The sequence below is a fragment of the Motacilla alba genome, chromosome 4 (genome assembly GCF_015832195.1).
Source record: "Motacilla alba alba isolate MOTALB_02 chromosome 4, Motacilla_alba_V1.0_pri, whole genome shotgun sequence".
In the NCBI taxonomy this organism is placed as follows: domain Eukaryota; kingdom Metazoa; phylum Chordata; class Aves; order Passeriformes; family Motacillidae; genus Motacilla; species Motacilla alba.
The window spans coordinates 70,389,848-70,414,380 of NC_052019.1; the positions used below are offsets into that span (position 1 = coordinate 70,389,848).

A 24,533-nucleotide genomic window follows, 5' to 3' on the forward strand; every position below is an offset into this window, starting at 1 on the left:
AACTGAGATGGGTGCTGGGCAGACAGGGAAAAAAAAGCCCTTCCAGCAAGGACATCCACACATTAGGTACATTTTTTAAAAAGGCTGTTTTGCAGAGGATTCCACAATCAAAAATGTAATCACAAAAACTACCTTATGCTGCAGTGCCCCATTTAAGGGATTAGGAGAGTAATCACAATCTGCTCCAAGCAGCCCTGCCCAGCATCCAGACACTGCGTACGTTAGAAATGACATTCCTGTTTTTGATAGAGACAATTTGGATGAGACTTAATGAACTCCGCAAAGCGAGCATTTGAAAAGTCATGGAGATCACACCCAGAGGTCCCAAAGGCATCCAACAGCCTCTGTCATTTTATTTAAGCCATGCAGCTCAGTATACAAAAAGCCTTAAGACTGAATGCAAAACAAATTCAAAACTGCCCAGGTATGCCAAGGGAGCAGATGGCTTCTGAATTCTAGAGATCTGCCAAAAGGATCTGTAAATTCAAGCATTACATGGCTGAATTCTAGGCTTTTCTTTTCACAGATATCTGTGTTTACATGCAATGTAGCAGAAAGGGAAGAGGAGCAGGGGGGGAATTGCCTCTTGATACTTTCCCTTCCAGAGAAATTAATAAAGAATGGATAAAAACCCTGTGTGTCATGGAATTTGTTAATGCACATCAGAAGCTAGAGAATCCAGAGATGGGAGGAAACAAACGACAATGAGAAGGCATTAACACAGGCACTCCCTGTGTATCACAGTCCTAAAGCTAAGATTAACAGAACCTTCATTTCAGTCTTTTCTCCACTATTCTCTTTTTTGTGTCCTTGGAAACTACAGAGTGATTTGGCAAACAGATCACCTCTATAGATTTTTTTATTGTTCTCTGTTTTTTCATCCCAAGACAATGAGAGATATCATCCCCTCTAACACAGAAGGAAAACAACAATTAATTATAAATCACGAGAAACCTCCCCAAAACCAGAACCATCTAAAGAAATATGCCTTAAGAAAACTAGAAATTGCCATCAGAAACAGAGGCAAACCTGACAGATTGCAGACTTGTGTGCCAGGCCCTGCCTAGACAAATATACCTGCAGTGTGCAGTGTAAATACACTGAATCACAGCGGCAAACCCAGAATCCCTTTTGTGACACCCAAAAACTGCAACACAGCTCAGCTGATGCTCCCAGCACCCCAAGGCGGGTCCTACACGCAGCACTGAGCACTGCTGAGGAGGTGGGAAGTGGAACTAAAAATGGGAAATGGGGGAGAAATGCTGTTGTGAAGTAGAGAAATGCACTTTCATGCTGCAAAGCACAAGCACAGCCACCTCCCTGCCTTGACAACTTCTCCAGATCAGCCAGGGGCTTGGAGCCCCTGGCTGGGAATGATGGCAGGGAGCTCCAGGCCTTCTGGGATGAAGGGAAACTGGAGATACCAGCATGCCATCTTTACGTGCACGTTCCCTGCGTGGCTGTGGGCTGCCATGGCCGGCAGCACATTAACCTCACTGCAGATGGGCTAAGACCACAGCAGGGCTCCGAGGGGACGGGAAGGGATACAAAAGGGAAACACGATGGGAAAGGTCTGGGAAATGAAGGGGAGAGCATTGCACATGGCAGCAAACACCTGTGAAGCGCTGCACAGACAGAGAAAGGGTGGGGGGAAAGGGAAAAGGAGGCTGGTTTCCCCCTCGTACCTTGCGTTTCCGATCAGCCCTAGAGATTTTCCGCTGTCTTTTCCTTTCCTTCTCAAGGTTTCTCTCCCTCTCTTCGATTTCAGACTCTCGAACTTTTTTGATGGAAGCGGCCGCGTGAGCCATTTTGGCGAGGAGAACACCAGCTCCAAGGAAGCTGTCCCCAGCACACGCGGATATCCAGGTGATTTAATTTTTCCGCAAGGGCACTGGCTGCGAGCCAGAAGTTCACGGCGTAATCCACTCTTCCTCCTCGGGCAGCCCAGGAAAGGTCACGGCTCTGCCCCGGCCCCTGCAGCACCCATAGCTGGGGAGCAGCAGAGCCGTGTCCAAAAGTGCCCGCAGCCCCACACAGGCGAGCAGGGAGCAGCCAGAAAATAGCTCCTAGCAGGCTGCAAGCCCTTCAGCTTGGCGGTGCCTGCAGGAGAAGGCGGGCTTCAGACTCAGCTGGGAAGGAAAAAAACACAAAACAACCCAGGGAAGGGATTTTTAAAAAAAAAAAAAAAAAGGAAAAGAAAAATCGGCCTTTAAACACACATCACCAAATTGGGAAGGTCTTTTGGGATTCCTCCGGAGAGGCTGCGTCTTCTGGATGGGGAGGAGGGCTCCACTTCAGCATCCCCAGCGAGAGGGGGAGGGGGCAGCTCCCGTCAGCTTCTCACATCGCCTTCCCACAGGGTGAGAAGAAAATGGTGCAGTCTGACTTACTGACTTGCCGCCGCTGCGACCGGCTGTGCCGGAGCCCGGCACACGCCTTGCTGCTCCTCTCCCCCTCCTCACGATCCTCCCTCACTGCCGAGGCGCTCCGTAGGAAGCCGGGAGGAAAATGTGCGGGGCTGGGAGAGCCCAGGCTCAGCCTGCTCACCTGCAGGCAGCAGGAGAGACGCCTGGAAAGGGCTGGCAATGCTCAAGTCCTCATTGTGGCTCTCTGCAGCCACGTGAGGCTGCATCAGGAGAGCTGCATTCAGCAGCGAACCGAACGCAGAGCACGCAGCGTAATCCCTTCTCAGCCTGCCCCGCTCGGCTCAACCCCACCAAAGTAAAAATAAAACCACCAGGGGTGCTGCTTGCTATTTTTCAACCCCAAAAGCTGCTCTCAGGCACTTCCTAAAACAGCTTCTGAAGGCCTGCCTTGAAGATGGATAGTGCTTGTACCTGCAGACCAACAGCGGCCAAAAGAGACAGTGACAATACGTCGCTACTTAGTCACTCCCACACCCCAAATATCATCCAGGTTTGGAACACTAATTACTGGCACTGATATCCAAGACAGATGGGTCTGTCATTTCCTCATTGCTTAACCCCCTGCTAAACCAGCACATCAAAGTTCTGCTCCCCCCTGCTTGGGTAACTCTTATCACAATCAGCATCAAGCTTTTATTCATCAAAACAGGCCACGGGTAGATCAAAACAGACTTTGCACTGAGTGCTAGCAGACAGCTGATCCCGTTTCAGCTCCCTCCAACACCACTGCTCCAGCCTCTTCAGGCAGGGGCTGAGGGAGAGGCAGGATGTGACTCCCCAGTGCAGCAGAGCCGTCCGCATCCCTGGCTTAGTCACCACCCCAGAGTCACAGGGACACAGCAGCTGACCGACACCAGCACTGAACCCCACCAAACCAAAGAAACAATTCCCTGAGCCAAGCTTCCCCCTGCAATACATTCCCTGACTACAGGGAATTGTACTGAACGGTCCACAGAGCCAAGCACCACGAATTTCCCCATAAATCAGTCCCACCACATGAGTGACAGATGTCCTGAGAGGTCTTCATGTGACAGCAACTCATAGACCAGCCTGAATTCCACCCTCACGTTGCCCTACTGCCCACAGAACTTGGTGGTCCCCAGTTCATGTGCAGCAGGACCACTGATTGTCACCATGGAACTAATCCTCACTGATTGACTTCTGTTGTTACTCTAAGGTTTCACTTTGAGAAAATCACGGACCAAATTTTCACAAAGGATTATAGATGAAAACTACAAAGCATTATAAAAGCATCTTTAAAAGAGGGATCTATTTTGTATTTGAGCCAGTGATCTGTGCTTTCAATCCAAAACACATTTCTCCCTAGCGGAAGGAGGCATGGGAAGCAGCAGGGCAGGAAGGGTCAGCCAAGCTTTTTCTTTCTCCTCTCTTTATACAGGCTGACTTTCTCCCAGTTGTTCCCATTTGTGAAAACTAGGCTACACAAAGCTATAGCTAAAACACGAGTGGCTGCAGCAACAGCCACCAGAACACTGAGACAGGTGGAGGCAGCCACGGGAATAAAAGAAAGGAGAAGACTGGAATCCCTGACAGGACTCTGCCATGCCTTGTCTTCTTCACATTCTATGAACCTCACAGGTACCATCATTTGTAAACCAGAAATTAACAGCTGGTAGTCTAGAACTGAACTTTGCTGATACCTTTCCAACCTTTTCATGGGATCTTATGCAACAAGTTTGAAAATAAGGCCAAATCACAAGCCACCACACTTAAAAACCCCTGTCTTAGGATTTCCCTAGGTCATGGCTCAAGGTGTCTAAGCCCCTAAATACTTAAATCCTGCAACAGGGTCCACACAGGAGGGTTTATGGCAGTCATTGTTATCAAACAATTTGTCATCTTTTGATGATTGATACATGCAGGCTCATCACCTCAGTATCAAATGATTATTCTTTCAGAAAACTCGCTTACAAGTTAACCAAGGACTTGATGTACTTTCTAACCCAGGCCACACAAGAGAAAAACCTCAGACACTGGAACTGAACCACTGGTGCCAAGTAAAAGGAAATGAAATAGCAAATATTCTTTATAGGATTACTGGTAAAGAAGAACTTCAAGTAGTGAACTTCTGTGAGTTCACTACTATTTTCCACAAGTATTTTCTCCCTAACCTCAAAGAGACAAAAATATGGAAGGAAAGAAAAAGAGAAGTTACTTCTGAGAGATTATTTTGGCAAGAACATATCTTGTCTGGGGAGAAGAACATAAGCTGTGTCAAATATTGATAGTTTATGTCCCTGCAGGAAAGAATTGTTCTGTTTTAAAATAGATTTTCCAAAAAAAAAAAAAAAAATAGGGACAAGCTTGTCATTGCATTATGTATAGAGATCCTAACAAAAACAAATTCTTCTGGAGACATCAGTCTGAAGATTACATTTTCAAGTAAAAATGGAGACTGAGCGATTTCCCCTAAACATAGAAAACGTATTGTGGAGGTGCTACATCAGAAAAGCAGAACATACAGCGATGCTGTCACACACCGCGTGTGGGAGGGGAGTGGGAGAGTGGGCAGATGCACAATAACAGAAGAACACAGTTCCAGAAAAAGGGTGGGTTTTCTCTGAAATGCATGTGTCATCCTCAGCTCAGAATGTAGAAATACAGAACTCGTGAGATTCAACAAATTCCCATTTGGGATAACACAGCCTATAAGGCTTCGAGCTGTCCAGAGCCCTGTGTGATCTGTGAGCAGACTCCAAGTGATGAACCTCACCGTGAGATACCAAGATGGGGATGCTTCACTGGGGTTTAGCTTCCGTCCGCCTGTTCCCAAGCTGGCATTAGGCATCAGCTTCCTGACCTGACGTGCTGATTTCACAGTCTGCAGGTTCTGCCCTCTGACCTGCCCCACCAGCTGAGGTGCTCAGCGCTGGCACTGCAGCGCTGCAATGGCCACAGCCATGACCAGCACCAGGCTTCACCTGCCGGCTTTCAGGCAGCCAGACTGGGTTTGCTGAGCAAATCAGCATCTGCAGTCTATAAAAACCTAGTGGGTGAAACCCAGCAGTAATTGAGCACAAAAAGAGAGGATGTACGCAAGTGATTCTCTTCCCTGAAGCATATCCACTATCAGGGGCCCAGCTCACAAACATGAGCTTCTCTCCACATAAATCATGAGGGCAGTGCAAAAACAAAGTTAAAACCAAGCCTAGAAGCCATGCTGAGGAAGTGTGACTCAAAGTTGCTCCCAAAGGTATAGAAAAAAAAGGGAGGCATTGGTGGAGTGGGAAAAGCCTTTCCCGCTTCACAGCCAGAATGGAGACTGTTGTTTCCAGTTCTAAGCTCTAGTACATTCAGCAAACTGCCTGGAAATCAAAACCCGTTTCAAACAGCTAAAAACAGCAAAGGGCTCTCCTAGGCAATAGTTGGCCAGGATGAAAACTGGACAACTCAGTATTTTGTCTACTGTCATGGAAAACCCTTCTGGATGAGGCAGGTTACAATTCCATAGGGGAATGAGGCTCCCTCCAAAGCTATGCCCTGTGTAACTCGTACATGATACTACACAGGGGCATGCATGGGGAATTTCGCAAAATCTGCAACAACCACCATCCCTGTCCCTATGAATTGTGCACTGATTTAAACTTCTGCTCCTTGCTGAGAGGCAGGACAGGTTAGGCCAAGCTTGGAAGTGGGCACACAGCTATGAGTGGCCCAGAAACCAGAGAGCCCTGGCTCACTGAATTAGCTCACCTCCACCCACAAGCATGTTTAAAGACATGCCCTCTGCTGCTATTCCAGCCAGGCTACATGGCAGAGGGGGGCAGCCTTCCCCCTCTGCTCAGGAAGCTCTTCTCTCAACACCACCTCTTGAGAGATGCAGATGGAGGCGATGCAATTGTTTTAACAGGCACAAAAGTACTTGGAAATTCCAGGGCAGAGTAACAAAGTACTTAATTCAACTATTTAAAAGTATTCCAAGTGACTGTGTGTACTTGCATTCCCAGCCATTTCAGTGCCTACAGGTCTATGTATTCCTAGAAAAGCAGCTGAGTAATCCTTGCAGGAAGCAAAACCTCAAAGCAAACTCTGGAAGCACAGGGTACAGTTATAAACTACCTCCTGTATCACTCACTGTTTTACCCACACCCTTAGTTACTAGTCACATACTAGTTATCTTGTAGGTATGTAATTCTAAAGGTACGATAACTCTGCAACTAAGTTAGCAATCACAGATCCATGCTGTATAGGTTTCATTTTATACTTCCTGAGAGAAAATACATAAAAGTTTACAAAACAAGAAAAGGTCTACATTCTCTAATTCTTATTTTACTCTATATGCAAAGACAATGTGGTCTTCTCAAAGTTCTGTGCTGGAAATTAGTGTCACTGAACTGGAACAGAGAAGATGATGTATAAAACTATGTCCTGACTTTTTCTGTACCTGAGTATATCTATTTTATTAATTGAAAAGCAAGAAATACCAAAGAAATTAAAAGAGGCAAGTTGAGGTAGGAATGGACCTAAATCAGACCAGTTTTAACATCTTTCTCTTCTTTTCTGTCAGACCACCAGAGTGTAAATCACAGCACTGCCACCTTTAGTGGTTATCACCAAGAATACATCACAGATGATACAGTAACATTTCAAATACCACACACACAGAGCAGGTCTTGAAGGTGTTCAGTTCAACACCGACAAATATTAAATGCAACTAATAATTAACCCGGGGGAAAAAAGAGAATGCCTAGCTACCTTCATCTTTGGAGAGTTACTGAAAATGTTAATCTGCTCTCATAAAATTATTTTTCCTAAGTTATGGACAAAAAAGATGAGATACTATGTTCCTAGTAAAAGAAGAGCAGTCATTGTGGGATGAGACCAAAGTCTTCTGGCTCCAATAGTGGTCAAAACTGGGTACCTAACAAAGAGTAGAAAAAGACAAACATGGATGATAAGTTCAAGTACTCCAGCAGCTTCTGGTTGTTTCAGACTGCTGGGCATCTGTGTCAGGGATTTCCAGTTACACAGCCATCCTCACCAGCTGTTTTCCAGGAACTTGTGCAGCCTCTCTGAGAACGTTTCTGAATTTCCAGCATCCACAACATAAGAAGGCCAAGTTCTGCAGCTCAGCTACATATCCAGAGTACCACTGTCACAGGTGAGTGCTTACAGACCAGCAAGGAGTCAAGATAAGATAACTGCCATTATAGAATCATGAAAATCCTTACAGTCAGCCTTTGTTGCTGCCCCAGTTGTGCCATGGCAAAGAAAGGCTTTACACACAGCAACAACTTCCCAAAGACCAAGAAAAGGATGTAGAAAGGCCCTGCAGAGACTGATGTCTCTGGTTTAAAGAAATATCCAATTATGAGGTAGAGGTATCCCAGCTGCATGCAAGTTGGCAATTCAAGAAGCATAATTGTTTCATCAGAACCCTAAACAAACTCCAGATAGGTATTTCTAGTGAGCGCACCCATCCTGTGGTTTTCCAACGATCCCTAAGTTGCATTAACTCCAGCTATTGCTCCACTTGTATTTGTTTTCATATCGATTGAAAATATTGATGTCACATTCTATTTTAACTAAGTCAAACAGGGCCTCCTGCAATGGCTCACTGAGGGCAACAGCAGACATTTCATTGATTTCAATGGGTTTGGGAACAGGACCTTGATTATTTAATCCAACATTGCAATGTGCCTTCTTGTCTTCCTACCTGCCCTACCTCCTTTCCCCTTTGCTTACTGGGTTTGGTTCTGGCCCTGGGAGGGCAGAAGCTGCTGGTAACACAAACAAGGACCCAAGGGACCATTGTGAAGGTGCTTCAGACCTGCCGGGTCCGATTCCCAAAGTGCACACAGCGCTCCCCAGGCTCACTCCTCACATTCCCTCATCCCTGCAGATACACGGCTGGATCTGCTGCAAGGGGCAGGGCCCCACCTGCTGCAGGAGCTTCCCGGCCTGGCGCCTGCTCCACTCACAACACCCGGAATGCCAAGATCAGGGGAGCTTGCTGGGGTCTGCTTCCAGCCTGCTGCTCCCTCACTGCCACCTGGCGCCACAGGCAAGTGCCCCAACAGCCTGAGGGAATGCTCCTTCTCTAATCCTGCATCCTGATACAGGACACGTTTCAAGCTTAAGAGCAATTATCTGGGAAAGAGCCACAAAAAGCAAGTTTGATGTTGAAAGATACCTGCCTATACATCACTTGTGTCCCTAACAGATCAATCCTACCACTCGTCATTTAAAAGTTCTATTACCTTGTTTTCCTAAAAACAAGGGGAATGTTACCAATACCCAGCCTAAGGAGTTAAAAGGAGGACTCTCCATTCTAACCCCACTGACCTACCTGACGTAGTAGTTTAGTTCATTCACAAATTATCCTGTTACAATAATGAAGCTGAAGGATAGTGCTGGGTGTAGTAAAAACAGGTTAACAGAAACATCTGTTGATCCGGAAACAGAATTCTGTTCTCTCAAAGCCAAGAGGGTGATGTAAATAAATATAATTTTACCAAATATAAATATATGAAAAAATAAATACACCGGGGCAGCAAGAGCTTATAACAGGAAAACTGAGTTGTTTGCCACTGGAAGCCTTAAGCCAGTATGACCCACATCTCATCCACTTGAAATCCTTTCAGTTGCAGCCTTGCTGCTGCACATAATCAGCTCTGCTTCAGCAACCTTGCTGTTACGTGTAGAAGTGTGCCCGCACTTCAGGGTGGGACCAGGCAACACAGGTTCATGATTGAGCAGGCTCTACCTACATCAAATTCAAAGGTTACCCGCCCACAGTGACCAAATCAAAAGCTTGACTGATTGTCACTTACACAATTATTATTTAATATGCGCACATATAGATTTCCCCGCTGTTTCTAACGAGAGAAGACCCATCTGCTACTTGTTTATAAAACCAGAGAATAACGTTTTGCACTAAGGATTCTCAGAAGCTCCCAGACACTACCTAAAATACACCCCAAATTAACAACCACAGTAAACACAACAACATAGAGAACGTTTTTTCTAACCTAGATGTTTTCCACCTTGGCCTCACCAAGGAAAGAGGGTGAACTTCCTTTACTTTTGGAGTCTCTTCCTCCACCAAATAACTTCAGTGGTCCCAGTGTGTGACCAAACCAGTACAGACACAGCATTATTGCCTATGGAATACTGAATTCCATACACACAGCCAAACGGCGCCTTCAGCAGGCCTTTCTTCGGAAAGCACAGTAAAAGAACGAAGGGATTTTGCTAGAGTGGGTCCCAAGGCCGAGCGCTTTGTGCTCCCCTCGGGCCTTTGGCGCAGCACCCTGGAGAGAGCCCAGCACCCTGGAGAGCGCCTGGGGCGGGGATGCACCGAGGAGCGGAGGGAACACCGGGAACGCAAAGCCCAGGGGTCGGGAGCCGCTAGGGACCCGTCCTGGTCCCCCTCTGCAGCCACTGAAAAGTCAAGTTTGAAAATCTAAGCAAGGCAGATGTGTTTGCTGCGGCACAGGCTGGTTTCTGCTGGAAACATGGAGGTACGGGAAGCACGGTCCGTGTTGTGCTTCCCACCAGGAGTGCCCGGGGAATGGATGGCAAGCGATCCCCCTCTCCTGGCCAAGCAAGGCTAAAGCAGCCTTGGATTCACATTCCATACAGCCACCGAAAGATTTGTGCAGGAGGCACCTTAAAGCTCATCCAGTCTCACCCCTGCCATGGGTAGGGACACCTCCCACTAGCCCAGTCCCTTCCACTAGTCCCGTCTGATCCAGTCTTGGAGACTTCCAAGGCCGGGGCAGCCACAGCTTCTCTGGGCAACCAGTGCCAGGGCCTCACCACCCTCAGAGGGAAGAATTTATCCTGGATATTCACTCCAAAACTACCCCGGTCTCAGTTATTGCAGCCCTACGTGCCCCTCTCCAGCTCTCCTGTAGCCCCTTTGGGCTGAACACCCCCAAGTCTCCAGAGCAGCGCTGCTCCATCACTGAGCATCTTCATGGCCTCCCCTGTGCCTGCTCCAACAAATCCATGTCTCACCTGTGCCAGGCCCCTCAGGGCTGGAGGCTCCAGCTGGGGTCTCACAAGAGGGGAGCAGAGGGGGACAACCACCAGCCTTGACTTGCTGGGCACGCTTCTGACATGGCCTGTGACAGCTATTTCAGCATCAAAGCAGCCCAAGCACAAGGTTTTGGGATGGCTTGGAACACAGCCCTGGTTTAGGGTGAGACACAACAAGACACTCCCGGTACCACAAACACTGTGAAATCCTTGGTGTCTTTGCCAAGTCCAAAGATACAGACTACAGGGGAATTTCCAGAGGAAGCACCTGAGAAGATCCAAACTCCCAAAGCAGCAGAAATGAAGACATTTTTCCCTGCATGACAGATAAAAGCCAGAAAGGCAGATCTCAACATCAAACCCAGCAGGCTATCATCAGCCTCTGACCAGGGTGCAGAGCCCTGCTGAAGGGCCCTGCCTCCCTCCTGAGCTTCTGCTGGTCTTGGAGCCATCATTTACATTCTTCAGCAAGCACCTGCCAGGTGACCTTTTAAAAGCACTTCATAACCTATTACAAATAACTTTTCTAAGTAGTACAAATTTTAAAAGGAATTTTTCAGTCAGCTAAATACACAGATTTCTCAAAAATCACAGAGGATGTGGCTTGTTGTCCTTCTATGACTTAAAAGTGTAATGCAAATCTCACTTTCAAATCTAGCTTTTTCCTTGTCCTTCCTAAAAGTAATACTGCAGTATAATTTTTAGGTTTTGGCTTCCAGGTTTATGTTTATGGCTCCATATACTGAAAAACTCCTCCAAGACACACATACAAAAATATATATTTGATGCACAGCATTTTCTTTCCTTGTCAACTCATCAGGTTAAAGAGCTTGTCCATGCCAGTACACATTCAGTTGTGTGAAACAAAGCACTATCCAGAATCAGGAGATAACATCTCACACAAAGCACATGTTATCATGAACCTCTTCCTGAAGTGCCATCCATTTCCATTAGTCCCTGGGCAAGATGAGGATGAAAAATATGTCTTTTCAAACAACTAACAGGAATGGCTCCCAATTCACAGAACAGAGGCAGTGCTCTGTCTAGATTAATCACCTTCACTTTTGAAAAGTAGTGTCTTTCTAACAAGAATAATTTCTGAAAAACACTTAGTGACTTCACAGGAGCCTTGGGAATAAAGACCTTACAAAAAGGGAGCTGTCTGAACCACTTTCCCAAACAACCTCTTACTATTATGAAGACATGAAAATGCACTGCAGAGAACATTACCAAAAAGACCTCCTTGCAAAAGCACACTGTAATCTGACAGGCCCGACGTAACTGGGAGCCATGCTTGTGTTCATCACTTCACTATCCCTACAACACTTAGAGCCTTAACATTTCACCAAGACAACAGCACTCAAAATTATGAATAAAGCCTATGGCAATTCAGCCATTTCCTGGTCCTTACTCTGCAAGTCACAAAAGGGATGCTCTCACTTGGAAATCAGACATCTGCCAGACTGGGGCTAAACTGATTGCATACTGAGGTGGACAGGAAATACTTCTGCCCAAATCTAAGCAAAGCTGGCCCCCAGCTGCCAGAGGTTCAGATCTGAACTGGACATATCATTTGTACATATGTGGCAAAAGAGCAGATGATTCATTCACACTGAATGAAGGAAAGGGCAGATGATTCATTCACCCTGAATGGGTTAAGGCTGAGCTCTGCATTGGAAAGGGATAAGCAAGTAGAGACTTAATATGACAAAGACAGACAAAAAGAACCATAAACATCTTGGTCTAAACCAAGACATACTTCATCCCTGGTTTTCCCTCAGTTTATCATCCTCAAGCTCTTGCAAAGAGCAAAATAAGCTTCTATCTCCACAACAGCCAGCACCGGATTACGGCAGGCATTTTAAATTCCACTCTGCCCTCTTCACACACCTGTGAGCAGAGTGTGTAACAGAGTGTGTTCCTCCCTCCTGGCTAGGAGAGCTGCCAGACTGAGAACTCCTTTCAAGACAGAGGATTTTTTTTGAAGACAAGCTGATGGCACAATGATACACAATGGGTTTCACCGTAGGAGTTTACTGGCCTGTATGGAAAAGGCAGAAGCTGGACTTTACAGAGAGAGATAACAACGACAAACACTAGCTAACATTTGACACTTTGCCAGGGGTGTGAGAAACCTAGATTTAAAATCCCAGGTGTCCCATCACCTCAGTGAATTAATGGCCCAATTAAAACACTTATTTCTGTAAAGTAGAACAGCTCCCAGAAAAGAAGGAACAGACTAGTCAAGCACTAATATATTCATTTGGGACCTCAGAAACCTCTCTGAATCCAAAATTTTCCAAGTAAAGCCACAAGCACCAGTCTTTCGACAGAGATTTGACACTGTGCAATGGAGCAGGCTCTCAGAGCACCGAGTCAGCCAACACATCCACATGGCACAGCACACTGCTCAGGTGTAAAAGCAGCAAGGGCACCTCAGCACTTCGTGCCCCATCTTTGAGCTGGGTTCAGTCATAGCCTTGTGCTCTCATGCTCAACTGGTCTTTGTTGGTGCTGGCTTGAAGGTCACTGCATTGTCCACCATTCCACATTGCAGAGATATCCTGAGGCATCATCTTTTCCATACGGAAGGGAAACATTGGCAAGCTTTTCAAAATCCTAAATAGAACAACACAGTCCCTAGGATTCACCTCTCTGTAACTGCAACCAGCCAGCAGACAGGATTTACAAGTCACTTCCCCTCCTTTAGGCATCCTCTCTCTTCCTCGAGGACACAAGGACACACAGCAGAGGGCTTTCTTAATAACAATCAGTCTTTAATTCAACGTCTGAGGAGAGGGAAGGCAGAGAGGAACCACTACACTCTGTAATAGCTCAGCATCCCCTGCACTGCTGCAGGAGTGCAGAGGAGCCAGGAGTGAAGGAGCCAAGCTGAGCCTGGCAAGGAGAAAGAAATGTTTGTTTAATACTTGGAGGTTTTTTTTTCCCACTAATAAATAATATTTTCCCCAAGTGTATTGGCAACGCTGGTGCTGAGCACCACACGGTGGCACTCCAGCCCTGTCTGTCCCCAGCCGCCTCAGCTCTGGCCGGTCTAAGGAAAAGCAGGTGCCTGATGTGCGGGTGCCAACACGTCACTCTGCCTGCACTGTGTTCTCAGGCTTTCACACAGTTCATTCTGTTTTGTACTTCAACGCAGTTGAGAGGAATAAAAAGCTGTCCACTGGGCAACTGGTTTTTACTGCTTGAAATAAAAAATAAACTGCTTTCCCACTAATTTTAAGCTTCTCTTGGGAAAGGTGCCCTCCACATTGTCTGTTCCAGAGCAGTGAAATGGCAATTCTGCTGTCCTGAAACACTGCTACAACCACTGATTCCATTCTCCCCTTACCATAACCCTGGCAGACAGGTGCTGTCAGTTCATGTTGTGCCACTTTGCAACTAGCAGGGAGAGGAAAACAGAACAACAAACCATCCTGAATTCCTCCTCGCAGAAAGCCTATTGTAAAACTAAGGAGAAGACTTGATGATGAGCCTGATGTAGTTGACCACATCCCTGCTCATGTCAGGGGGTTTGAACTAAGAGGCCTTGAAAAGTCTCTTCCAAACCAAAACTATTTCCATTATTCCACGATGACACCCAGGGTACTTGGACACACTATTTTTAATGAAAATCTGCAGGCAATGCCCTGACCTCCTGGAAGTGGGGTAGTGCTGTTCTTCTCACCTACTGCCCAGAGCTCTCTCTGCCTGGCAACAGCCACCCAGGGCTCCCCAGCTGCTTTTCCTTTCTAAACTTTTCCCACTGCAACAACCAGAAACAGCAGCACAGCTCAGCAGTGCTGCTGGGCACAGCCATGCCTTACACTGACCCTTAAGTGTTAATTGTAGTGTAAAAGGTGCTCACAAACATGAACAGACCATATGACCCTGACATATGTGATTCTACACGGCATTTAAGATGAACCTCTCTGCAATACCCAGGACAGAGCACAGTGCCTCCTGCTTTTTGCACCATGATACCTTTCTAATTTCTCCATACTTGCCACTCTGACGTGGTTTAACTCATCGAGGAGGTTACATCATATAATGTATGGTGTAACTGCACACAGCATACAGAGATTCCCCACAGGAGACAACTGTAGTGATGATATTTTATGAAAATCCCTTTGCTAGGATTTTCTTCTCCTGAGAAGCTGACAGGGCCTCAGCTTCAAGTGTAAACAATTTGTTATCTGCTGCTGTGGAATGCAGCAGGTGCTTTCTCCATTGGTCAGTGTGGGATGTTTCTGCTTGGTGGCCAATCCAGGGGGCAGCAGCTCTCGGACTCTCTGGGAGTCACAGAACTTTGTTATTCATTCCTTTCTATTCCTGTCTCGCCTTCTGGTGAATCTTTCTCTCTGTTCTTTGTAGTATAGTTATAGTGTGGTCTTTTTTAATGTAATATATATCATAATATAATAAACCAGCTTTCTGAAATGGAGTCAAGATCTCTCCTTCCCTTCACCAAGTCCTGACTGCCCTGCAGACCACTGCATCAGAGAACGACACAGGATTTCTCAGCAGCCATCAGCAGAAATGCCTTTGGGGTTTAGTGATCCCTCTCTCAACACACAGGGAGGACAAATCTTTCAAATGCAAAACAAGTTGGTTTTTGCCATAAAAACATGGGTGCCTTGGAGAACAGTGTTTTCCACAACCTCATCATCCCCCAGTGGCAGAGAGAAAACCGTACCCAGTGAGGACAGAGAAGTAACCTTTGCAAAGTCCCCTGCTGGCTTTTGCTCTGTATGATCCCAGAGTAGCTGCTGCTGTGCAGTCATGTGTAAACTATTGCTGAATTAATCACAAATCAAACTGCATGTGTGTGCAGGAATGGCCACCTCAGCTGCCAGTCTGTACAGGAGGGTACAAGAAATCTGATTATTGCTATTTTGTCCTGTTATTTCTCCTCCCAGATGAATTTACTCTTGCTGTTTTAACCTGTTCTTATGCTGGGAAAAGGAATTTCTGCAACAAAAATGTGGTTGGCAGGATTCTACATGCGGTCTCACCTCCCACAACATCTTAAACTGTGAGATACGTACTTAACCTTGCACCACACAGAAATGCACTCAAGGTGAGACGTGTGGGGGAAGATGCAGCTGAAGACTAGGAGAAGAGTGAGGGGGCTGTGCAAGAAGATGGTATCAGATGGGAAAGAACATGAAATCATTGTCCTTTTGAGGAGCACAAAGAGGCACGCCTACTGCCATGGCTCTTCTCTGATCTCATCAGTACAGGCTCAAATAGGAAATTAGCCCCTGTAATCTGGGAGCTGAACACTGAGCGCCCACTGTGCAAAGCGATGCCATGAGGAGCCACGAAGCTCCTTGATGAGACCCCTCAAGTTGCTCTTCTGTTCCTTCCTGGGAGCTTTTCAGCAAGTGAAGGGAGTCAACTGCACCACAAAAAATCCTGGTGAATATCAGATCCAAAGAACACATGCACCTCTTCACTGCAAAGGGCATTGCTAGAACAGCTTGTTATTAATAACAATTTCTTATGACTAAAACAGGTACTAAGAGAAAACTCACACTTTCTAGCATCACATCATGCACCATGCATGAGACAGCACACACTGTAAGAACCTTCAGGTTGCAAAGACAAGCAGTCAAAACCTAAAAAAATTGCTAATTAAGACCCTAATCTTTATTCAGCCCCATTACACACATGTCCTGTGAGATAGTCTGTAATTAAGGATCACTCACTATATATTCATGAGACCTCTGCCCCCTTCAGTGATCAGGCCCAGGCAGCACACACTTTAAAACCAGCTTGGAGCAGTTATTTTCTCCTTGATGCTCAATGGGGGGCAGAACGGCTTTCATTCTGCATGATAAACTTGATTTCTGAAGATTAAATTATAAATTCCCTTATAGGTCTTTCTGTAGTTCCCCCTGTTTTATAAATCTACCTATCTAGATATCTGTAATAACTACTAATGCATTTATTTTCAAGCACAGCTTTGGGACATGAAAGGCACTTCATCTTCAATTTACAAGGCCAAACGTACCCTCTGATTTTGCCTGCACCAACCAGAAACACTTGGAACCTTATTTTTCAGGATATATTCGTTACACACAGCATTTGAACTGCAAAAGTGACATTTCTATGGGCTTCATTTGCCATAATGGATGCTCAGAATTTGTCCACGTAGACCATGAATCGCAAGCCAAGCTGTAATTCATTGGAGGGAACACATAACTGTTGGCAGTCCTTGAAAAGCCAAGATTTTGATGTGAGCAGCATCACAGGACCTCTAAGGAGAACGAAGTCAGAATCCACAACTCCGGAGCAGAGCTCAGTTCCCTAAACGTCCAGTTTTGCTCTGTTCCTCATGATCCCGTGTCTTGGACATCCCATTTCCAAACCAGCCCAACAAGAACACTGCCCCTCCCTGATGATTAACGTCACGTGTAACTCAGGTCTAGCTGTGCCCTGTAAAAGGCATATTTATCACAGAAAAATAGAGCACAGCGTCACCACCAGAGGTCTGCATGGGAGAACACACCCCTCATTTCTGGCACTTCATCCTGATGCACAGCTGTCCTCAGACCTACTCCAGAGAATGTCTGGATGCTCAGAAATGCTGTTGTACTGACACACCAAGTCTCAGGCTACTGTGTCACCAGCCAGCACCAGCAGTGTCACCACTTGTGCCCGCACCAGGCTGTACCCAGGAACTGGTAAAATACAGAATGTGCCCCAGATAAGACAGTTTATTACACATACAGAAAAGGAATAACCTCCCATCAGCAAGAGCTGTACGTAACGCCAGCTTGGCACCTGCCTTCTAAATCAGCTCAAGGGTCACTCATTGACATCTCCTTATGCCTTTTGGCAGCAGTCTCAGCATCCCTCTTCCTCAATGCTTTACCCTCGCCACACAGCAGTATTTCCCTGTCACCCTTCTTCCAGCCCCATGCCACCCAGGGTGTCCCTGCTCCACCCTCCCTCCCAGCTGGCTTTTTGACAGATGTCTCCAGGCAGCACTTGGCGTTTTGCAGACGATCAGAAAGCCTGGCTGCAAGCCTACTTAAGCTCATCCTTCCTGAATTCCAACACCTTCCCTCTTCCCGGCAGCGGCACAGCAAAGGCGGGTCCCGCTGAGGGCACCCGGGGACCCGCAGCAAAGCAAAGGCAGGACAAGAGGCAGGAGCCTGCGAGCCGGGGGCACGGCCGGGCCAGCAGGGATCAGCGGCGGGGCTCATTCCCTGCCCGCGGTCGCACGGCATCTTTAGGGCGGATTGTCACTGCGGAGAGCCCCGGTCCCCATGGCAACAGAGCCTGCGATGCTGCGTGAGCCCGGCGGAAAGCCGCGCCGGGATTGACACGGGGTGCGCCAGAGAGGCTCGCAGGATTCCCAAACTCCAAGGACCTGCACAAGAAAGGCTTTGCCACGTCAGCGTGCCACGCTCGTACCAATGCTGCAAACCTGCCTCCCGCAACGAACACCGGTGTAGGATGAGGAGTAAACACAGCAGGGAGGGACTGTGGTCCAGAATAGGAGAGGGAGCAGACTCTTGCAGGGTATTTCTGGCTCATCTGCTGATTTTCTATCTTTCTTCAAGCAAAACATATTAAAATTCTGTAAGAATGTGTAGAGTGCTACATTGTCTGTAGTTTTGCCAAGCCCTCTGATAACTTGAGCAAATAAATATGCCTACAAAAGTAAGAAACCTCTGACACCAGGTATGTTACTGTATTAATGCACACAGATAAAAATAGAAAACCCGAGTTCTACACACCTACCATCATGCAGATGAATTTTTTAGCAGTAACCTCTACTTCCCACCACCTTTTTTTCTCCCTACTTTCCAAAGTGGGGGAAGAGACTGGGTTTCCCTTCCATCCACACATTCCAAGGCATTACAGTACCTACTGTAACATTTACACAGTACAATAAACTGGATTTATTTACATTTTACATTTCTTCTCTCCCTTTGCTTTGCCCACTTTCTCACCAGCAGCCGGAGCTACCACAAAACTGCATTATTGAAACACCATAAAACAGATTGCTACACTGATACTGAGTAACAACACAACCTTTTTTTTTTTTTTTTTTTTTTCCTCCCATAACACAAGGCATGCAATTCCTGGAAACTCTCCTGGGTAACATATACTGATTCAGACTCTCATTGCAGTCTGGATTCTCTTGTATTAAATATTGGGTAAATGGCTTTGTTTCTTTACTCATAGAAGCCCCTTTCTGTCTGTTTATGCACAGATAGACATCAGTATTCATGTTGACTTCAAACCTCTGCTAGATTAATTACTGATCAGAGTGAAAAAGGCCAGTGGAGAGATGCAGAAACTTCTGAAGGATGTTGCCTCCCCTGCTCTTAACAGGGAGCTTGCTTGTCCTGTCACGGACCCAGCTCAAGACTGAAATACCCAATTCTGCAAATGCTGGGATGGATGAAGATCCATCAAACAGTGGCATCTTGAAAGAGTCTGAAGAACAAGACAGTTGGGGTACAGGGCTGTTGTAAAGCACAATAGATAAGTAGGCTTATTTCTAATTGACCCAGGGCTCAGTGCAGAAGAAAATGAGTTCTAGCAGTCTTACCAGCCTTATTAAACTCTGTTTCTACAGAAGCCTCTGGTAACAAGAGTCTTAAAACGCATTAGTAAATTATAATTAGGGATTTCTTATCACTTTTACATGCTTACAAATTAAAATCCAACTAAGTCAAAGAAAGGCTTCCATTGACCTAGAAGTCTTTGGAGAATCTCCCTACAATTTTCACTGATGGTAGCAGGAATTGTGTTTGTAAAGGAAAAATAAGAAGCTAATACTTTGCTAAGTGAAAACCACAAAGTGTTTTTTCCCCACAAGTGGAGAGTTCTGGGCGAGCACCATTTTGTCAACCAGGAGGGCATGTGGAAGAAAGACAGTTTTGTCTCGCAGCAAAGAGCGAGGGAAAAAAACTCTATTTCACAGTAATTAGTGACATGGGAGCCCAGAGAGCTCAATTAAAGCCAGTCCCAAAGGAGGCAGGTCAAGCACAGGCTGTGCACAGCCATATCACTCACCTGGAATAAACAACCTGCCCAGAATAGCTGGCTTCTGGTAACTGTTTCCCAACACACACATACCTAAGCCTATTTACCTTAACCATGAACAGCAGGACACCCACACACACTCCAGTGACCTCAGCACGGCTTAGTTCTTCAGGAGAGCAAGAGCAAGCCTCGCATGTTGCAAATGAAATCAATTTAATCCTTTTTACCATGATAACCACTGTTCCCAACTGTGATGTACTGCATGGCCCAGCAGTGGAACAGCTGACCAGGCTCTACCAAAAGCATCAGGGCTCAGTCTCTGCAGATTTCTGAGCATTTCTGTGGTGTGACTGGAGACAAGTCACTTCAGTTTTGTCTTTAAGTCAATAATATTTTTTTAAATACTCAGAAACATGCATATAGTATTGAAAAGTAAAATTCAAAACTAAATGCATGCATCTTCTGACTCTTACACTTTTTGAAGGAACCACCCAGAGCTGTTTTTGCAACTTAGACATCTCTTTTACTCTCTTTTAATAACAGTATTCCACTTTGATTTGTCCTGTATCTCGAGCAACAGGCGTGGTATCGCTTCAGCTAATAAACAAATAAAACTCTCCAATTTACAGGAATGTTTTGTAGCAGCCAGCATCACTGAGCTATCAGTCCCATGGAGGTGGAGAAGAAACCGTGTGAGGCTCAAAATACGTGTCCCTGTCTAGGGACACAGCTCACTGCTGGGTCCTGGGTTCTTCCCTTGGGAGTCAACAGCTCTAGAAACTGCTACAAAAACCACAGGACCACAGAACAGTTTGGGTTGGAAGGGACTTGAAAGGTCACCTGGTCCAATTCCCCTGCAATGAACATAATTTCATGGAAAGTCAGATAACTAAAGACCCTGCCTGCTTTTAGTCTGAATTGCACTCAAATTATTTATTCCATCTAGCAACAACTAAACATACTGATTCCCCAATGTCAAGGGTAAATATTTATAAAAACAGCGAGTCATTCATTACAGTAAACAACCTCTTGCTGCATGTGCAAGGCTCCAGCAGCACAACAAGCTGACATCTCTTCCAAAGGCAGAGAGAAACAAGCACTTCTCAGAACAGAACCCAAAGCAATTGGCTTCCTAGCCCTGCCTCCAGTCTGACACTCCCAGCTAAGCCAGAACACCAACCTGAGGCTTTTGGTGCCTGAGGAGAAGCCAATTGTGGGTGCTTGGGATGGGGATCTGCACCCTCTGGGGAATCAGATCAAATAACTCCCCACAGAAACTCAGCAGAGTTTTTAGTGACTTGCAGTGAAAATATCTGTCTGTGGTTACAAAAAACTTCTAAGTGAAACTTTTCCAGGTGCATAACGGCTTGTCAGTGCAATACTCTTAATGAGGCATCTTAGCAGATGATAAAAATATCTAGTTTCCACTGCAAAAGTTGCCTTTGCTTATTATAGATGGGGAGGAAAGGAAAGAGAAAGAGACAAAAGCACAAGAAATAACTTCCACCCTGCTGAAATATTTCTGCAGAGGAAACTCTCATTTTAAACAACAACAATCACTGTCACTCAGGACTCAAAATTAATGAGGAACCTAGGGATGGGGAAAAAAAAATCCCCAAGCTCCAACTAATTCTGGGTGCTAAGCACCACACAGCACTCAGGAGAGCAGTCTGCACCGGGGTGTACACAGCCACACAACCTGGGAGTCAGTTCAGCTGCAGGCTCACTAACCTGCTCTAGATTACGTGTTTTGATGTTTTACCTCGGTTTGCCTCAGGACATCTCTATAAATAAGTCTAAAAACTCTTCCCACACTTTTCCTCTGAACTACCATCATGGACAACGATGCCTCTGGCTCCAGTAAACATGCTGAGACATCATGAGATGTAAGGTGCAAAATCCAGCTATTTCTTGTATTTATCACACAATTAACATATCCACAAATACATATGTATATGATTTACATACATATACATGACATTCCAAATTAAATTCCAAGGTGAAGATACATCTCTAGGTAGCTCCAGAGGAGGAACTCATTTGTTAACGCTACAGCCTGAGTGGCTGCCACTGGTGTGACATATTTTTGCTTTATTTAAAATCACACTGCACCAAAGGTCAGCCCTCTGTGATCACCTGATGCCTATCTGGTGGACAAGCCAAAGGAATCACGCTGATTAGAGCTTGCTGAGGCCCTGTCCTTGGAAATGGTCCTACAGAAGGAGGAATGTGGTAATTAGGACAGTTCCTTTCCATATCATTTCCATCCTCTGTCAGACCCATCTGATCACTTACAATACAGCACCTTATCAATTTTCTTCCACCCTAGGGTGGCAACATTACTGATGCAAAAGCTGGCCACGCTGTTCCACGAGGCTCTATAGCTTTCTCTGAAAGACTGGGCTAATTACTATAATCCCCTGCAGTGTCACTGAGGTGACAAAATCTCTAGAGACTGGAACTGGTGATGATGGAGCAACAATAGGCTTAGGGACAAAGTTTCTGTATCGAAAAACTGGCTGTGCTCGGTGCCAGCAGCTGCAACTAATATTGATTGCCTTTGTTTTCCTTTCTTTTTCTTATATTCAGAAGGTATAAGTAACAGCAGCAGTCAAATAGGTTGCTAACCAAGCTGTGGAAAACAATTCCAACACAAAAGCAACAAAACACAGTGAAGGCTTCATTTTGTGATTTCTACCAAAGTTCTGGAACAAAGGAAAAGGAGATGGGGGGGGGGAGGGAAGGAAAAGTTAAGCTCTGGAACAGGCTGCCCAGGGCAGGGTGGAGAGTTCTTGGGGAGATTTAAAATATGTGGCACTTGGGAACATGCTTTAGTGGTGGGCTTGACAGTGCTGTGAGAACAGATGGACCCAATTATATTAGAGGATTTTCCACCTTAAATGACTCCATGATTCTATCCAGAAGACAGCAGAGAAAAAGAGTTCTTGGCTGACCCACCAAGATTTTGATACCCAGAAAAGGACTAAAAAAACCCACAAACTATTAAACCAGTCAAACAGCAAGGATTTTGAGCAAGGCCCTGCTGCCCTGGCCAGGACTATTTCTGCCCTTTGAGATCCCAAGTGCACGGTGATTGTCACGCTCTGACAGGCCCTGCTCTGGCTGCGTGGCCACGGGGCCCCCAGGCAGCTGCAGAGCCGCCCCGGTGACACCTGCGTGGCTCAGCAGAACCAGGACTGCAAACGGCTCCTGCTGACTGGATCGCAGGGAAAATTGGATAACCTTCACAGGACTACACTGAGGACTTCCAGAACAATGGAGCAGCCCTGACATAAAGGGAATGATCACAAGGAGCAGACAAAGTCAGTTTGTTAAGAACCTCATCATGTCAAATAGATTACAATCTCTGGGTGGTTTTTTTTGGTGGTTTTTTTTTTTTTAATAAGGTCTTTCAAATGGACCTGCATAAGCAAACTGGTATGGAAGAGATAGAGATAAAACTACAAAAATGAGGCTATTTACTATTCTTTGCTGTGCATCTCTGAACTGTGAGTGCTGGAGACGAGATACTGGATCTAAAGAAATTTCAGCAGCTTGGAAGGTAAAACACCTGCAGGAAGCGCCCTCAAAAGAGAAGAGGAGGAGATGGCTCCAATTTTCCATGCTCATCACACTGCCCAAAACCTGGTTTAAACTTCAAAAATCAGAGCTGGGCAAAAATAGACAAAAAAGTTTCAAACATATCAGTCAACAATTCTACCCATCTGAGTGAAGTTTTTCTGGTTTTCTGCCAGTGCAGATGACACAGAAATACAGCTCTGCACTCACACATTTCGTACGTTCCTCAGCTCTAATTGCTACTGTTCATGCAGTCATCTACTAATTGCATTACTTGTTATTTCCAACACAAACACAGAACAGAGATATCTCCTTACTCCATTTGTCTCTTCAAAAGCATTGTCTGGTTGTGAAAAATATAAAAAAAATCTTCAGAGGAAAATAATCAGAGGAAAAAATTCCAAGCCTGCTACAGATAACGCTAATTCCAACGTACATCTTAGTCATGAAGATTTGCCTTTGATTCGGACACTTGTTTCAAGAAAATTAACATACAAACCAGAAATTGTCATAGATAAGGCAAAGGATGAAATTAATTTTAAAATTTCTCTCGTTTGGGTTTTTTTCTACTTTATTTCAGTAAAAATGGGGACTGGTGCCTTTCAAACACCAACTATGAATTTGTCAGGTGAATTTTGGTACAATCTCAAGTGGTCTTTGTCCTCCAGCATAAAGATCAACCACCCCTTTGTTAATCTACTCCCACTCCTTTGTTGACACACAGAGGGTGTAACAAAGTCACAGAACCATGGAATGGTTTGGATTGGAAGGGACCTTAAAGATCAAAGCCAGCAGCAGAGGTTCATTAATTTTCAACCAGTTATGCTTTTAGAAGCCTAGTGAGAAAGTAGGTCTTCCTAATCTGAAATATGAGGGTAAAATACTGCTTGGATCAAATTATAAGAAATTATTTCCTGCTAATTCTGTGCATGTTATTAAAATTACTAAAATTTATCTCAGTGAACCATGGAGCTGATAGTCTTAATGTTCGTTAAGGAACTGCACAGACAGAAATGCTTATTTAAAGCTGAAATGCCCCAGTGTGAGATGCACATGTGCACCCACAGGAAAAAAGCAGACACAGCCCATCCCCACACTAAACACCTTTTCTAAAAAAAGCTGTTGATTATGTCTCAACATTTCTCAGCCTTCCTCATTTGTAACTTCCATTACAGCTATCTAAAGTCAAACCCCCCAGCTCTTATCTACAAATAACCACCAAAATGGGCACGTTCTTCCTTCACTCTCAAAGCCATTAACGAAGAGCAGAGTTTATCTCCAAGATTCATTTTAAAAGCAGCACTACTCATGTTAAAATTACTCAGAAACAGCCCTGAAATGCCTTTTACCAAAGGGAATTATAAGATGGCAGCCTGGGATTTAAGAAAGTCTCAGTGACACAATATCCTTTTAAACTGGCTGTGATTAGCAGGTTACCCTGAACGTTGTCACCACCTTCAACTAAACATTTCTGAGGTGACACACACAAGCTCATACCGACCTGGTAACTTTAAA

At 45.5% G+C, this 24,533-nt stretch overlaps 1 protein-coding gene across 18 annotated transcripts in view; it reads right to left on the reverse strand.

Annotated features, from left to right (window-relative positions):
* ANK2 (ankyrin 2) overlaps positions 1–24,533 on the reverse strand; it is a 277,263-nt gene that overhangs the window by 147,906 nt on the left and 104,824 nt on the right. Inside the window, exon 1 of one of the 18 annotated variants that reach the window (XM_038134937.1) lies at positions 1,686–2,712. The exons of 12 other annotated variants lie outside the window; for them this stretch is intronic. In XM_038134937.1, coding sequence (XP_037990865.1) covers positions 1,686–1,808 — 123 coding nt within the window. In that variant the 5' untranslated portion in view covers positions 1,809–2,712. Of the gene's footprint in view, positions 1–1,685; positions 2,713–24,533 lie in introns of those variants that run through there. 5 more of the 18 variants (XM_038134970.1, XM_038134966.1, XM_038134964.1 and 2 more) reach the window with 5 other exon arrangements.